Below are 15,137 nucleotides of genomic sequence, written 5' to 3' on the forward strand. Positions count from 1 at the left end.
TGTTAAGCTGTTACATAATATAATACTTATAAAACGTTATATGATCCGCTACTTTTGATGCTGACCGTACGATAAACGTGCGAATAGGTAATTCGTAACTCATGTAGATTTAAATGACTCGCTTCGGTCGGGTCGTGTTTTAATTTATCTCCACTCATCGCGAATTTCCGACTTTTCACACTACAAAATGTACTATATGCTTTCTTAGTGAAGCTATAAGTACAGCATGAAACACTATTCTCCAGTATACGAACAATAAGCAGTCAAAAAACGCATTCCCTCGTTTTTGTGTCGGCTAAAAAGCAGTCGCTCTCTCTGGTATCTCTTGTGATAACCCGTCTACAAATACTTGTAGATTAGATAACGCACGTCTGGAAGTACTTGCAAAAGATATAGGGTAACAGCACCAGTGGCCAGCCAGGGACCAGTAGTCAGCCTTTTAAGTCGTTTATTGGTCATAAATATCGGGTATATTCGATTAAACAAATCGCGTATAGTCAAATAGGAGCTCCGATTCCTTATTCGTTAATACGTAACGCGGCAGGTGCGGTGAGGTATCGGGGAGAGGAAATATACTCGTTCATAAAGGTGATGTTTGTTGACGAGAGCTGGAGTGCCATGTCCGCCATATTTTTTACTGCACGTGGTGTTCTTTTAACGCGTGAGAAAAAATATGTTTTAATATAAAAAGTTACTGTTTTTTGTTAATGATGGGTTTATTGGTTAGTTTATCTATTAAATTGCGTTATATTTAAATAGAAATATCAATATTTAACTTATAAATTGAGGAGGTTGACCACTGGATACCACTTTTTTACAAAAAATCCAGTGCTCAGCCTCCCGCGGCTGACTTTCGGGTTATTAGTTATTTTTTTTATTTTCGATCCAATGCGACCGTTAGGACCGTTACATTTACATTTTCAAATTTAGTTAGGCATGTCTCAGTCAATTTAAAGTAAAACCCAGTAGTCAGCCGCATTTGAAATAACGTTTTAATGCGGCTGACCACTGGGTTTCACGGATCCAGTTAGTTTATTTCAAAACTATAATAAACACTTGATCTAACCATGTCATGCGTTTATTTATCCGACTAATCCTATAGAAACGTCGAGAGTACAAACTTTAAAAATGCGTTATAAGGCTGACTACTGGTGCCTTTACCCTAGTTATCTAAACTTAGAGAAATAATAATTAGATAAATGAAGTAAGCATAAAGTGCTCACTGCATACATCAGTTCTCTTACTAAGACGCTGCTTATTTTCGTAGTCTAATGCTCAACAATTTCTAGCGAATATTATAACTAGATTAATCGGATCTACTCTATCTACTTTAGTTGAAAATGACACCATACTTGACTTAGAATCTAAATTTAAACACGTATTAATTCTAAAAGGATTCTATGATATTAACGAGCGTAGCGAGTGAATCTAATTTAGAATCTTTAGCGTAGTAAGGAAAAAGCGCACGAGATGTAAATTACTTTGATATCGTGTAGTACACAAACCTTTTTACGACAGCAGTGGGAATATATTTGGAAGGCAAAAATACAACCTGAAAAAATTTACTCCGTCTTCATCACTATTTCACTCATGTTTTCGTAAGGTATTCATTAGAATACAATATAATAAATAAGTTTAATTATCGTAGAAAAAACAAAAGAAAACGAAAGACTGACAGTTCAATCGACAACTTTTTTTGTAATAAGAACTTTGTAAGATACGGTCCGAATTGCGGATACAACTACAGTAAGGATCAACTATAGTAAGGATCGTTAAAAGTAGAACCGGAACTCTATTTTCAACTCCTACACTTACTCTGGTTATAATATTAGTTGAAAATCGTTGGGCATTAGACTTTTTGTTTGCCGCGATATCTATTGTCGAGTAGCAGTACTGAGAGTTCCGCTACTCGATGCTAGATGTCGACTGCGAATATAATAATCATTTTGGTACCAAAACTGATGTATGGAGTGAGCACTCTATTACTTGTTATTTCTCTATGCTAGTGCTCAACAGTTTCAACACGTAACATCGATTGTATCGGAGTGGCCATGCTGCGGCTGGTCCTTGTGACTTAATGGCCCTATTAGTGAGGTGAATTTTGTATTAGGCAGAGTCGTCTACTAACAATTCGTCTGCGGCTGATCGTTAAATCAGGCAGTTCGTGAAATTCCTAGGCGTATTGTCAAATGTGAAATCTTTGTCTCGTTCTCTGATTCGACGGATTTCTGGACAGTTTGCCCTTCGGGGACCAGCACTCTTACGAACCTATCCTACCTACCTATTGGTTTAATGTGACTACCGTTAAAACATTACGATCTGCCTGATCTTACGATCGGCCATCGACAAATACAACAACACTATGTTTCGCCCGACACAGTAAATTTTTAAATTAGGTATTATTTTAGGTATATCTAAACACTATAGTTAGTATTTATTTTCAGAGTCCAAAATGAAGCTGATGATCCTAGCAGCACTGGCGCTGCTGTCGCCAGCACTAGGGTACAGGATCCTGGCTATATTCCCCGTACCTTCGAAGAGCCATCACCATCTGGGGCAGGGCGTTGTGGGAGCCCTATTGAAAGCCGGCCATGAGGTATGTTAACCTTGTTTTTATATCCCAGATAGGTGATCCCAGATACCTAGTGAGTGAGCTGTGAGCTGTCGACCTCGGGAACCCCCATGACTCCACTTTAAATAAATTCATACCTATAATTATCGAACCTACTCACAAAATCTCGCAAGAATTGGTTGAAATTGTTAGCAGATCGTGGCAGAACTAACAGCGTGCGGCCACCAAGATTCTATTTAGGTATCTTCCCAGTTCTAAGTCACACATTGTCCATCGCATGTATAACGGGGGCCCTTGCGGATACACTTCGACCCATAGGGATCTCTTGTGTACTTGCCCCCTTAGGAAAGATCCGTCAACTACTCAGCTTTTTTTAGCCATATCCATGTGCCGGATGATACGAGTAGAGCCCATGGGTAGCATTATTCGGATTAATTCCTGGTGCTTCTTTCTGCCATCGCCCTACACGACATTTCCATCTTCACCACTTAGATGGTTGGCAGTCCTCAACGTCACAGCTAAACCGTGGAATGAAATGTCGCCCGAGGTATTCCCAGACCGCTACAACCTTCAAAATTTCAAGAAAAGAGTGCATCTTCGATCATCTTCATTCTTGTGGTTCCCTTCGATATATCTCCACTACTAGGCATTTAAATTCTACTTTTAGTTCAGTTCAGTTCATGCGGTGACTCCAGCTAGCATATCCTGCTGCAAGGGCTAGGAAGAGGACTGGGAGACTACGTGGGGGAGGCGATGTTGAGGTAAAATAGCACTGCAAGATCGCATGACTCTGCTGATTCAGCCTAGGCGGCAACGAGTCGGTGGAGTGTGCTGCGTCACATCGCACCGGCTAAATTCTACTAATAGAAATAACAACTGGACAAGTGCGAGTCGGACTTGCCCACCGTGGGTTCCGTACAAAATTAAATTTTACCACTTTGTCGGCATAATTGACTTATGTATCCAAATTGCGGCTCAATATTTGACTACAGAACCCTAAAAAGGAGCTTTTTTTTACTTCTTTGTGGTCGTATCCAACATTCGATATCGGATTGGAAAATGTGAAAACGCTTTTTCAGTGATAATTCTAAGTTCTGTCTACCATTTGTATTTTTTGTTTCATGTGCAATTAAGTTTAAATGATTAATTATATGAAACGCTTGCGGTTCACAGGTGACGTGGGCGACCCCATACCCTAAGAAAGAGGCCCAGAAGGGCCTCACATTCATCGACGTCAGTGAAACTACGGGGATTATAGCACGTAAGTCACACCATTAATACACATCAGAGGGCCTACCGCGAACACCGGAGTTCGCAAATTGCGGGCATCTTTCTTTTTTACTCCAATTAAGGCCTAATTAGAGTGACAGAGAAAGATGCCCGCAATTTACGAACTTCGGTGTTCACAGTGGTATGCTCACAGATCTATGAAACTCTCTGGCGAACTCGGTTTCATACCTACGCATCGCACACCGCAGACGGTGCAAAAAGCCAGGGCTCACTGCCGATACCGTCAGAACTATTCTTAAGACCTATTATTATTATATAATCTGTGACGATACATTATAGTCGGACTAGGCTAACTTTGCAATGACAAAGGACATATGGGAAGGATTTTGTAATTTACCCGCTTTTGTGCGTGTTTATTTTCAAACTACCCATTTCCCACAATACAGTCAAACTACACATTTTACCACTTTGGAAGTGTCTCTCGCGCAAACTATTCAGTTTAGAAAAAAATTATATTAGAAACCTCAATATCATTTTTGAAGACCTATCCATAGATACCCCACACGTATGGGTTTAATGAAAAAAAAATTTTGAGTTTCAGTTCTAAGTATGGGGAACCCCCAAAATTTTTTTGTTTTTTTTTTTCCATTTTTGTGTAAAAATCTTAATGCGGTTCATAGAATACATCTACTTACCAAGTTTGAACAGTATAGTCCTTAGTTTCGGAAAAAAAAGGCTGTGACATAAACGGACAGACATCGGACATAACGAATCTATAAGGGTTCCGTTTTTTGCCATTTGGCTACGGAACCCCAAAAATATGTATTCATTAGTTTCAAAATCCGGCAGATAAAACACGATTAAAACGCGAGGTCACGATGACAAACGATATAAGTTCGACCTTCATTTATGACATGTTGATGTTTATGCCTGATGTATAATCTTGTCTCAATTGCCTAATTTAATTATTTAATAAGATTCATATACTAGCCGTGTCTTATCCAACCTCGACATTGGCAGAATCATCTACACCTTGATGGAGCCATAACACGAAAAATTGATTGACCTACATATCTCTATTTACTCATGATGTATATCGTTTTTGTGATCGATAACGATCACAAAAACATGACGAATTAGTAAAATGTGGTAAAATGAATATATTTCACAACATAATGTAATAATACAATCAACGGACTAGCATAACTACTTACTTGTAGTTTATTCAGAGCGCGACTCAACTCAACTGGGTGTGTAGCCAAGATGCCAATCGTTTAATGAAACGCTAGTGTCTGTCGAACTAATTTGGAAGAGTGATAGAGAGATGACTACGTTACGCTACGGAGCGTAAACGATTGGCATATTGGCCAGGCACACTGTACAGCGCGCAGTTTCCGACGTATAATATTGTAAAGAGAATTGTATTTTAGTCATAATACTTCTATTGACCAATCACAACATTTGTACGTATATACAATATTTTTAAATAATTTTATTTAATAATGAATGTTTATATTTCTTTATATTTTTTTTGACGACCGGTTTGGCCTAGTGGGTACTTGGGTAGTGACTCCTCTGACCCTGCCTGTGAAGCCGATGGTCCTGGGTTTGAATCCCGGTAAGGGCATTTATTTGCGTGATGAGCACAGATATTTGTCCTGAGTCATGGATGTTTTCTATGAATTTAAGAATTTGTATATTATATATATCGTTATCTGAGTACTCACAACACAAGTCTTCTTGGCTTAACGTGGGACTTTTTTTTTTTTGTCAATTTGTGTAAGAATGTCCCTATAATAGATAGATAGATAGAATACTCTTTATTGGCACACCTCAGTAAAAGATACAGCTTAAAGAAAAACTATTGATTAGTGATAGAGGCAGACAACAGGCGGCCTTATCGCTAAAGAGCGATCTCTTCCAGACAACCTTTGGGTAGCGGAAATAAAAACAATTAATCAAAAAGAGTAGGTGTTGCAAACAAAAACGTTATGAAGCCTACTTTCATAAACACAATTTAGGTCAATAAACATACACGTATAAGAAAATAAAATAGACATTCATAAACATACATAATAAATATATTAGACACAAACCAAAATATACCAACATATAACAGCAACATATCAACCACAGAGTAAAAATAACTATGTATTTCAAACACAGAGAGATAGGTAATGTTCTTTAAGTAGTTTTTTGAATACAGCAAGAGATTGAGCGTGTCTAATGTTTGGAAGTAAGGAGTTCCAGAGTCGAAGTGCTTGAAAGGTAAAAGATTTGTTGTAAAATTTTGAAGAAGAAGATAGGACAGAAAGAAGTAGACTGCGTGACAACCTCACAGAACTAAGATAACTGAAGCGCTACTTAAGATAGCGGGGAATTGTAGGAAGAAATAGAATACAATACACGAGGGTAAAGTTACGACGATAACGAATTGGAAGCCACTTGAGTTGTGAACGATAATGAGAAACATGGTCATACTTGCGTAACTCAAATATGAACCGAATGCCAATATTTCTTAATTTGCTCCTCTGTAAGGTCAAAATACGAAACGTCAGCATAGTCTAAAATTGGGAGAAGGAGAGTTTGAGCAAGCGCAATTTTCTTCTAAGGGAGCTCACTGTCGCAAACATTCGCCTGCTTACTTCGCCCACTTGAAGTACCCAAGATAGGGTATTGTCCATTAGAATTCCTAAATTCTTGACTAGCTGGGAGTTGTTAATTACAACGCCATCAAGTAAATCAAGTAAATGTCAACGGAACGGCGCGCAATGAGTGAGCGCTCGCGTCTCGCATCTGTGTGCGCGCACTCACACTTAGATAGCTCTCGCTCCCGCCCATCGCAGCGCGACAGAATCATAGCTTCAAAAATTCGAGATTTGTAAAGTTGCTCGGTCTTCAATAGCAGCTTCGAACTTTCAAAAATAATACTCTGCGTTTTAGATGGATTTACATTGAGGCCAAAACTAAGACTCCAGTTTAAGATTCTCGTAATTTCGTTATAATATTTATTTATATTTATTTATGACGTATTTTCGGCAGAAATAGACCCACTGAAGGTGTCGCACATGAGTATTGGCACGTTGATGGAGTTCGGCAGGAACATCTCCATCGCCGCCGCCACCAACAAGGGGGTCCAGCAGGCGCTGATGGACAAGTATGATGCTGTGGTCACTGAGGTCTTCTTCTCCGATCTGCAGGCTGGGTATTTATAAATTTCCCTTTTTCTTCTTACCTGTGCCACGTGTCTGTAGTGGTAACCGCAAAGATAAAATTCATACCTAACATTCTCGTTTGGTGTGGCCATCTCGCTGATCCAGTGTTGGACCATCGTGCAGAGGAGCCATAGGTACTCACTGCTACTTGTGGCTTCTACAAAAACGTTGCAAAATACTGATTAAAACGTTCACGATTTTTACGCATTATTAAATTATGGAACGAAACTTAACCCCTGGAACGCCGAACCGACAAACATACTTGTACCCGTTAAATGCCTAGTGCCGGATTCGTCCCATCCCCCTCAAACGCCGGATTGGCTCGCGTACGTGCACCCGTTGACTGCCGCGACTTATACTCATATTGCATTGAAATGCAAGTAATATAAAACTCTATTTGTAAGTGTTTAGATCTCAAAATTAAGTTAGAATATGCTAGAATAAATTTGGTGACTGATAAGGCTCAAGGCAGTTGAGACAGTTTGTACAGATCCGGGACTAGGCAGTAGACGGGTACAAAAATTGAAGACCCTCTGGCAATTGACAGGACTGGTACGGATCAGGCACTAGGCGTCCCAAGGGTTAATCGCGTCTGTGATCGCGTATTAAGCTCTAAATTTACCTCCGATGTTTCGACGATGGCGTTTTCCCTGTGATGCCGATGAAATAAACAGGCACATGTTCAGGTCTGTGCATGTTTATTACTAAAAGCTTTTTTCGAGCGAAGGATAAAAATGTAAAGGTTCAAAGTGATTAAAAATCTTCCTATTAATTCCGCAGATTCGCAGCAATCCTCCAAGTCCCATGGATCGTGCTGAGCGGCACAGTCATCCATACTGGAGTGGAATCGATGATGGCAGACATCGGCAGCGCCGCGCTGGTACCTACCATGATGAGTGACTTCCCGATACCGATGAACCTGTGGCAGCGTATGGGGAACACTGCCATGATTGCGATGATGACTGCTGGGCGATTGTAAGTGTAAACTGTAATACTTCTGATTGATGATTTTTTTCTTTATAAGTAGGTGTAATAGGCATTTCGGTATTAGGCCGAATTGTACGCAATATTTGGCCGGATACCCATATTCGGCAGAGTGGCGAAATACTGAATAGTTGCCAAATATTCGTGATATTTTCTATCCTATGAATAGTGTGAAAATCTTTGCTTTTTTATCATAACTAGATGTCAAGGCAGAAGTCTTAGAACAAAACTAGAGATAGGTAAAACCTGTTCATCAAATTTTAAAGAAAAATGTTTGTCATATAACTGAAATGTAAATTACTTTTTGAGAAATTAAATAATTCTCCTTCTTCTTCCTCGCGTTGTCCCGGCATTTTGCCACGGCTCATGGGAGCCTGGGGTCCGCTTGACAACTAATCCCAAGATTTGGCGTAGGCACTAGTTTTTACGAAAGCGATTGCCATCTGACCTTCCAACCCAGAGGGTAAACTAGGCCTTGTGGGGATTACTCCGGTTTCCTCACGATGTTTTCCTTCACCGAAAAGCGACTGGTAAATATCAAATGATATTTCGTACATAAGTTCCGAAAAACTCATTGTTACAAGCCAGGGTTTGAACCCGCGACCTCCGTATTGCAAGTCGCACGGTCTTACCGCTAGGCCACCAGCGCTTCCAGAAATTAAATAATTCTTTACACTGAAAACCTTATGCTGTCTGGCACCATCTACGAAAATTTTTGACTGTTGTAGTCTCCATTCATAGCTCATAATCTCAAAATTGGTAACGGCCACGCTCTCCTATAATCTTATACCAATGCTTATTTAAAAAATCTAAATTAACTGTTCGTGTTTCGTATTGCTAACCGTTAATTCCTTAACGTCATATATTCATTAAAATTGTATGCTAAAATATTCTTCTTACTCCAGGTGGGACATATCCGTGAGCGAAAAGTATTACCATGAAATATTTGAGCCTCTAGCCAAGAAGAAGGGCATCGTCCTTCCCCCTTACTCCACGGCCATCTACAACATCTCCATCCTGCTCTCCAATTCGCATCCGTCGCTGGCGCCGGCTGTCAGTTTGCCTCCTAATGTGGTGGATATCGCCGGGTATCATATTGCGGACCACCACACGCCGCTACCTAAGGTACCTATGGAAACTATAAAATAAGCCAGGTACTCGTATTTTTAGTCAACTGTACTACTGAAAGCAGTCAATTTGAGTGACAACATCAAAACATCGAGCGCCTATTTTTTATTACAAGCTTTTATTTAACTTGCAATGTAACTAATATGTATATGTGTAATAAGTGTGTGTGTGTGTGTGTGTGTGTGTGTGTGTGTGTGTGTGTGTATGTGTATGTGCGTGTATGTTTACCTATTATGAGCGATCTGCAGAAATGAGGACGGAAACATCCGATACGATTTTCAAGCGTCGATTGAGAAACTTTTTGCTGGAGAATCCATTATATTCAATTATTGAATTTTTTGACATAACTGTATAATTTATTTTCGCATATTTTACATTGTTTTTGTTTCTTGATTCTATTTAATTTTTATTTTATTATTGTTTTACAATAAATTCTGACTTGACGATCCTTTTCAGATGAAAATTTCCATTTATTAATTGTTGCTATCTGGATTATGATGTTATTTTTAGTCATTATTAGAATTTATTTTTGACAATCACAATATAGATTCATATAAATTGACATGAATGTAATTTGTAATGCAATCGTATATTGTGTAATAAATAAATCTAAATCTATTATGTATGTTTGTACGGGTCAAATCTTGCAAGTTAAATTTAGCCCACCCGGTTTCCAATGTAGCTGAAAATTTGCATACAATAAGTCGGGTGACAGTGCACATCGAGCTGATCTGATGATGGAGACAGGAGATGAACTCTGATATAACAACGCAACCTAATTGTGTTTAGGGTTATTAGGATTGTCTCGATGAGTATTAGTTGCCTGTGGAAAGGAAAGGACAGTCAGCGATAAAAGCAAGGCCTGTCGACTTCCTTAGAAAGATATGACGCTTCATAATAGGCCTGTGTCGTAAATTTCAAAAATGGCTTATTTCGATAGTTTAGTACCTGTATTACCCCAAAAAAATAATATTTCATGATAAAAATTATATTTAAAACACATATTTTAAGTTTGAAAAAAATATTTTTAAACTGACGTAAAAACACCAGAAAGTGTCATGGCGTCGTGAATGACGTCACATAGTTGCAAGCGATTGTGTTCACTTACGGCGAAAGTTTGTTTTGTTTAAATAAAAATGGAAACTTCGTATTTTAAAAACTGTATAGTGCCCCAGTGTATAAATACAAGTATAAAAACTCCGACTAAATTATTCATACGTGTTCCGGTCAAGGAAAAAATACGAAAAAGTGGTTAAAACTGGCAAGGAGGAAAGATGCTCATTGTTTATCAACAACATCGAGAATTTATTTTTGTGAAGATCATTTCGATGTAGGTAAATATTATTAAAAAAAGTAGTGACTACATATTCAACTCGTAAATCTTAAGAAAAACCAAAGCTTTTTTTGTTGCCCTGGGAGCAAACAAACAATTATTTTCTAATTCTTACTTTCGAAATAGGCAATTAAAAACCCACTATTCCACAAACTTGCGATAGGGCTTAAGACACTAAGACAAAGTAGTGTCTTTACAATATCATCTCTCTATATTTACATTGTAATTCTAACCTCAAAATCAATTAATTTGCAATTGGTATACATTCCTTCAAATAATAATTGACTGCGTGCTAAAGTGAAATATACGTGAAAATGATAATAAGCAGTATTTTAGTATTGTTTATACTTACATAGAAGTTTTAATATTACGAAATTCCGATGAACAAAAGTCAGTGTTCGACGCGAAAAATCGGCCTAGCATAACAGCGTCAATTTTGGGTAAATTATTGCTGTTCGCTTTGATAAATCCAGGTTCCATGGCAGTTTATGCTAGTATTATCCGATATGGGTGGAAATAACACTCTCAACTTGTCGAAAAATGATAATAATAGAAAAAAACGAAGTGACTTGTGCTGTTGTATGAAAATCATAACCAAACGTCAACAACAACAATGGCGCATATCACCATGTGACGTAATACGTTCTAATTGGCGTTCACGGCGGAGGGGCCAGGGGGGTATTTTTTTGATTTTAATTTGTAAAAATAACAATAATCTTATTTTTTTATGAGGAATTATTTCGGTTTTCCTTGATTAAATATTACAATTTACGCCTAGAAACATTCATCCATTGGTTTCATTGTTAGTTGACACAAGCCTATTGCGCATGTGTGGTCTGACGCTCTGGAAATAGATACCAGTTATTAATATAAAAATATTTTGCTACAGCAACATTGCTCCTATCTGACTTTGTCTATTCAACTTTGGGAACAAATAAAATCATTTTTATCAAATATTTTGATTTATGTCACACTACCATATGTAAATTATTATTATTTTATATAAATTATTACCTATTTCAGTTTGTCTTTGTCTATGTTCATAAAATCTATGGAGGTCAGAGGCACATATACCCTCCATAAAGCCTTGCACTTGGGTCTGGCCGGTTAGAACATAGACAAAAGTCTGCAATGTCAATGCTGTCAAAGTCATTGACGCAAAACTATTTTCATTTTCAAAACTATCAGTTTTCATATAAAATGATTAAATAACGATTTATGTTGTTGAAATAGATTTATTGATTAATTTTTAAAATTCAAAATCCACCGCAAAGTTTAATCCATTGTACTAAACTAAGAAACAACAATTATTTCAAGGTAAGAAATATTTTAATCTATAAATAAAATAAGTGTACTATTGCCAAATTCAAATATATAAATTTAATCTTACCACCCTCTTAAGTCGCACGGCCGCCCTATCGCGTCCAAAATTACAATCTAAATTCATCATAGATGTAAATTCTAACATTGTTTTAGCTGGCAATTTAGAACTCTGGTAGCTATTAGCAAGGTTAGTAATTAGGGACATAGGTTATAGTATTGTTTAAAATGTGACTGTTTTGTTTTAGAGGGTGAACGTGAGCAAAAAATCCTTGGGCGTCATATCATTTCCTTGGAAAGGCTCAAAATCAAAAGGCACGGATCCGCCACATAATTGTGACTAGTTGTAGTTTCCCGGTGACCATCAACAAGACCGCTGCACTGAGCTGTGGAGCAGAAAGTGTCCGACAATCGGATAGATGTAATAACAACTTTGTCTGTCATATATTCATGTAATTTTTAGTTTTTTGGGCTGATATATGTGATATGATTACAAGTTACACTAATTGCAATTGTGGAGTAAAATCAGATGTGCCAAAGATCATGTTTTAGATATATAAAAATCTATATTAAATGCAATAAATAGTATATGTATATATATAAAATTGTTTTTATCATGAAAATTTTAATGACTTCTATTTATTGTTATGAAGGTGATCTGGGAATTAAAACATGCGCTAAAAATAGACGACCTAAACAAAAATAACTTCTTAAAAAAATCAAAAGATAATCACACGCACAGGATAGGTTAACTATTTGGTACCCACATCAATAATGAACCGAAATTACCGACCTGTGGTCTCATTGAATAAAATTCATATAGGTATGTAGATATTATATGGAAGTGTCACAGTTAGTTCAACAAGCCCCGTCCGATACATAAATTTGTATAAAAAATGACTTTTTTCCTGCCTATTGTATGTTTTTCGAACGAATTAAGCTCTTTTTATCCTAATATATAGGAATAAAAATATTTATAACTTGATAATAAACTGTATTGTTACCTTTTATATTGAATAAACTTTAAAATATAGATATCATTATCTCTTAGGACAAAAGATGCCTGTGATTTTGATTAATATGTAACATAATATTTTTTTATTTGATAAATACTAATTTAAAAACCTCACCCCATCAAAAACAAAAAATGAAAAAATACAAAAAGAAATTCCGTCGCCGGGATTCGAACCCAGAACCACTAGCTAGAACTGGATCACTACCTACCAAAACCCGCCAGGCTAAACCGGTTGTCAATTTTAGTACTGAGATACAAAGAGAGCGCCACTAGTATAAACGAACTTTTGAAAGGGGCATTTTTTTGTATGGAGTTAGCGTTCTTCTCCTAGTGAGTATTATATTCTTTGGATAAAAGCCTGTACCAACAATTACATTTTTGCCAAAAATGTATTATCTGTATGTTCATGTGTCTGTGTATTTGTCTGTGGCATACAGCGAAGTGGCATACGAGTTCCTCGATGGTTGAATCAATTTTAGTTCTAGACGATCTCTAGATCTAAACTCGCTGAATTGCTCTGATTTAATGTTAAGTTAAAAATGGTTTCAGAACAGTTTATTTTTATTTTAACTCTTTGAACGCCACGCCTATCGTGTGCGCGCGACATTGTGAACCTTGTCGAAATGCAAGAAGGTTGATATTAAGCTGTAGCCTACCTACATCACAGACAACTGCACAATAAGTGCTGGAAGGATATGGACACATGCAGGCAGACCAAAGATATTTTACCGGAACTATAAACTACAAGCTCACCAAAACACTACTGAAAACACCTAGACACCAACTACGTAAAATAGTAGGATTAATTACAGGACAAAATACACTAAACAAGTAGGTGTTTGTTTACAATATGGGTAAAACAGACCCCCATGTGTAGAGCGTGCAAGGAAGAAGAGGAAACAACAAAACACATTCTCCTAGACTGCAAACAGGTAGAAGTATACAGGAACAAATACCTAGGGAGTAGTGCACACTAAAGGAGGCAGTTAGCAACCTGAAAACATCGCTAGGCTTCGTGGAGGAGCTGGGGTGGTTAGAGTAGCGCTACCTCGTTTCACGCAAAATAGCCACAATGGTTGTCGAGTTGCGGAAATACCAGAAGCACTAACTAACTAACTAGGCTGTAACCGTGACCATCAGTTGCATGTTAATCATTTCGTATAAAATTTTCAGGATCTCCAAGACCTGATGGACAGCTCCAAGAACGGCGTCGTATACTTCAGCATGGGTTCCGTCATCAAAGCCTCGGCGATCCCGGAGCAGACCCGGAAGGACCTGATCAAGATCCTGGGGGCTCTGCCCTACACGGTGCTCTGGAAGTTCGAGGAGCCGCTGCAGGGGCTGCCGAAGAACGTGCATATTAGGCCGTGGATGCCGCAACCTTCTATATTAGGTGCGTATCTGTTATTCCTATAGCTTATGTATGTACCTACACGTAGTGGAGGGACGTCTGGACTGAAACAGGTTGGCTGTCGATCGCTTTTACATTCATTCAGCCTGATTTCCTGGAGTTGGAGCTGCGCTGAAGGTTACTATCCCGGCATAACCACACTATTTCTCTTGAAATATTTTTGTTCTCCTGCAGAACAGGAAGACATCCTTAAGTGCGACGTCCTTTAGTGCGCTCTGATCTAATTTATCTCCACCGAATCTTCCGACTGCATTATATGGCATTACAGATACTAATAAGTGTAAGCTAATTAGAACTATAAAGGATCTCTTATAGGTAGGTCTCGTCAAGTTACCTAACTCAAATTTGTTTCCTCAGGTAACGCAAAACCATTTCTTGCGGAAAAGTGGCGAATAACCTCCTCTACCCATATATGATTTGGCTCGAACCCCTCCTCTAAATGGGCTATTTCTATTCCAGCGCACCCAAACATCAAGCTCTTCATAACTCACGGTGGCCTCCTCAGCACGCTAGAAGCCATCCAAGCCGGGGTGCCTCTCCTAGCCGTGCCCGTGTTCGGCGACCAGCCCGGCAACGCCGTGAGAGCCCAGCGCGCCGGGTACGCGCTCGCCGTGCCCTTCGCACCCGACATGGGGGACAGGCTGAAGGTGGCGCTGGATAAGATGCTTTCTGACAATAGGTAAGAACTGGTCGAGCGAGCGGTATTGAAAATTCCGCTACTCGATGCTAGATGTCGAATACGAAAATAATAAGCATTTTGGTACCAAAACTGATGTATGGAGTGAGTACTCCATGTACTTCTTATTTCTCAATGGAAAAACTCATTTTTACCTACTTGGTTCGTATGAATTACCTAGTGACACAATTTAAAAAAGCTATAACTACCGGGAGCTTTGATAATCCATAACTCCCACGGGACAATACATGCC

At 38.4% G+C, this 15,137-nt stretch overlaps 1 protein-coding gene and 1 long non-coding RNA gene across 4 annotated transcripts in view; both read left to right on the forward strand.

Annotated features, from left to right (window-relative positions):
* LOC133531595 (UDP-glucosyltransferase 2-like) overlaps positions 1–15,137 on the forward strand; it is a 28,433-nt gene that overhangs the window by 11,422 nt on the left and 1,874 nt on the right. For all 3 annotated transcript variants that reach the window (XM_061869907.1, XM_061869905.1, XM_061869904.1), the window contains exons 2-8: positions 2,445–2,596; positions 3,746–3,833; positions 6,845–7,007; positions 7,798–7,992; positions 8,907–9,126; positions 13,971–14,190; positions 14,668–14,887. In XM_061869907.1, the coding sequence (XP_061725891.1) occupies positions 2,453–2,596; positions 3,746–3,833; positions 6,845–7,007; positions 7,798–7,992; positions 8,907–9,126; positions 13,971–14,190; positions 14,668–14,887 (1,250 nt within the window). In that variant the 5' untranslated portion in view covers positions 2,445–2,452. The remainder of the gene's footprint in view (positions 1–2,444; positions 2,597–3,745; positions 3,834–6,844; positions 7,008–7,797; positions 7,993–8,906; positions 9,127–13,970; positions 14,191–14,667; positions 14,888–15,137) is intronic.
* LOC133531615 (uncharacterized) lies at positions 11,733–12,387 on the forward strand. The gene is made up of 2 exons (XR_009801564.1): positions 11,733–11,779; positions 12,031–12,387. It is a non-coding gene; the product is annotated as an uncharacterized LOC133531615 (long non-coding RNA).

This window comes from Cydia pomonella, chromosome 25 (genome assembly GCF_033807575.1).
Source record: "Cydia pomonella isolate Wapato2018A chromosome 25, ilCydPomo1, whole genome shotgun sequence".
NCBI classification, from domain to species: domain Eukaryota; kingdom Metazoa; phylum Arthropoda; class Insecta; order Lepidoptera; family Tortricidae; genus Cydia; species Cydia pomonella.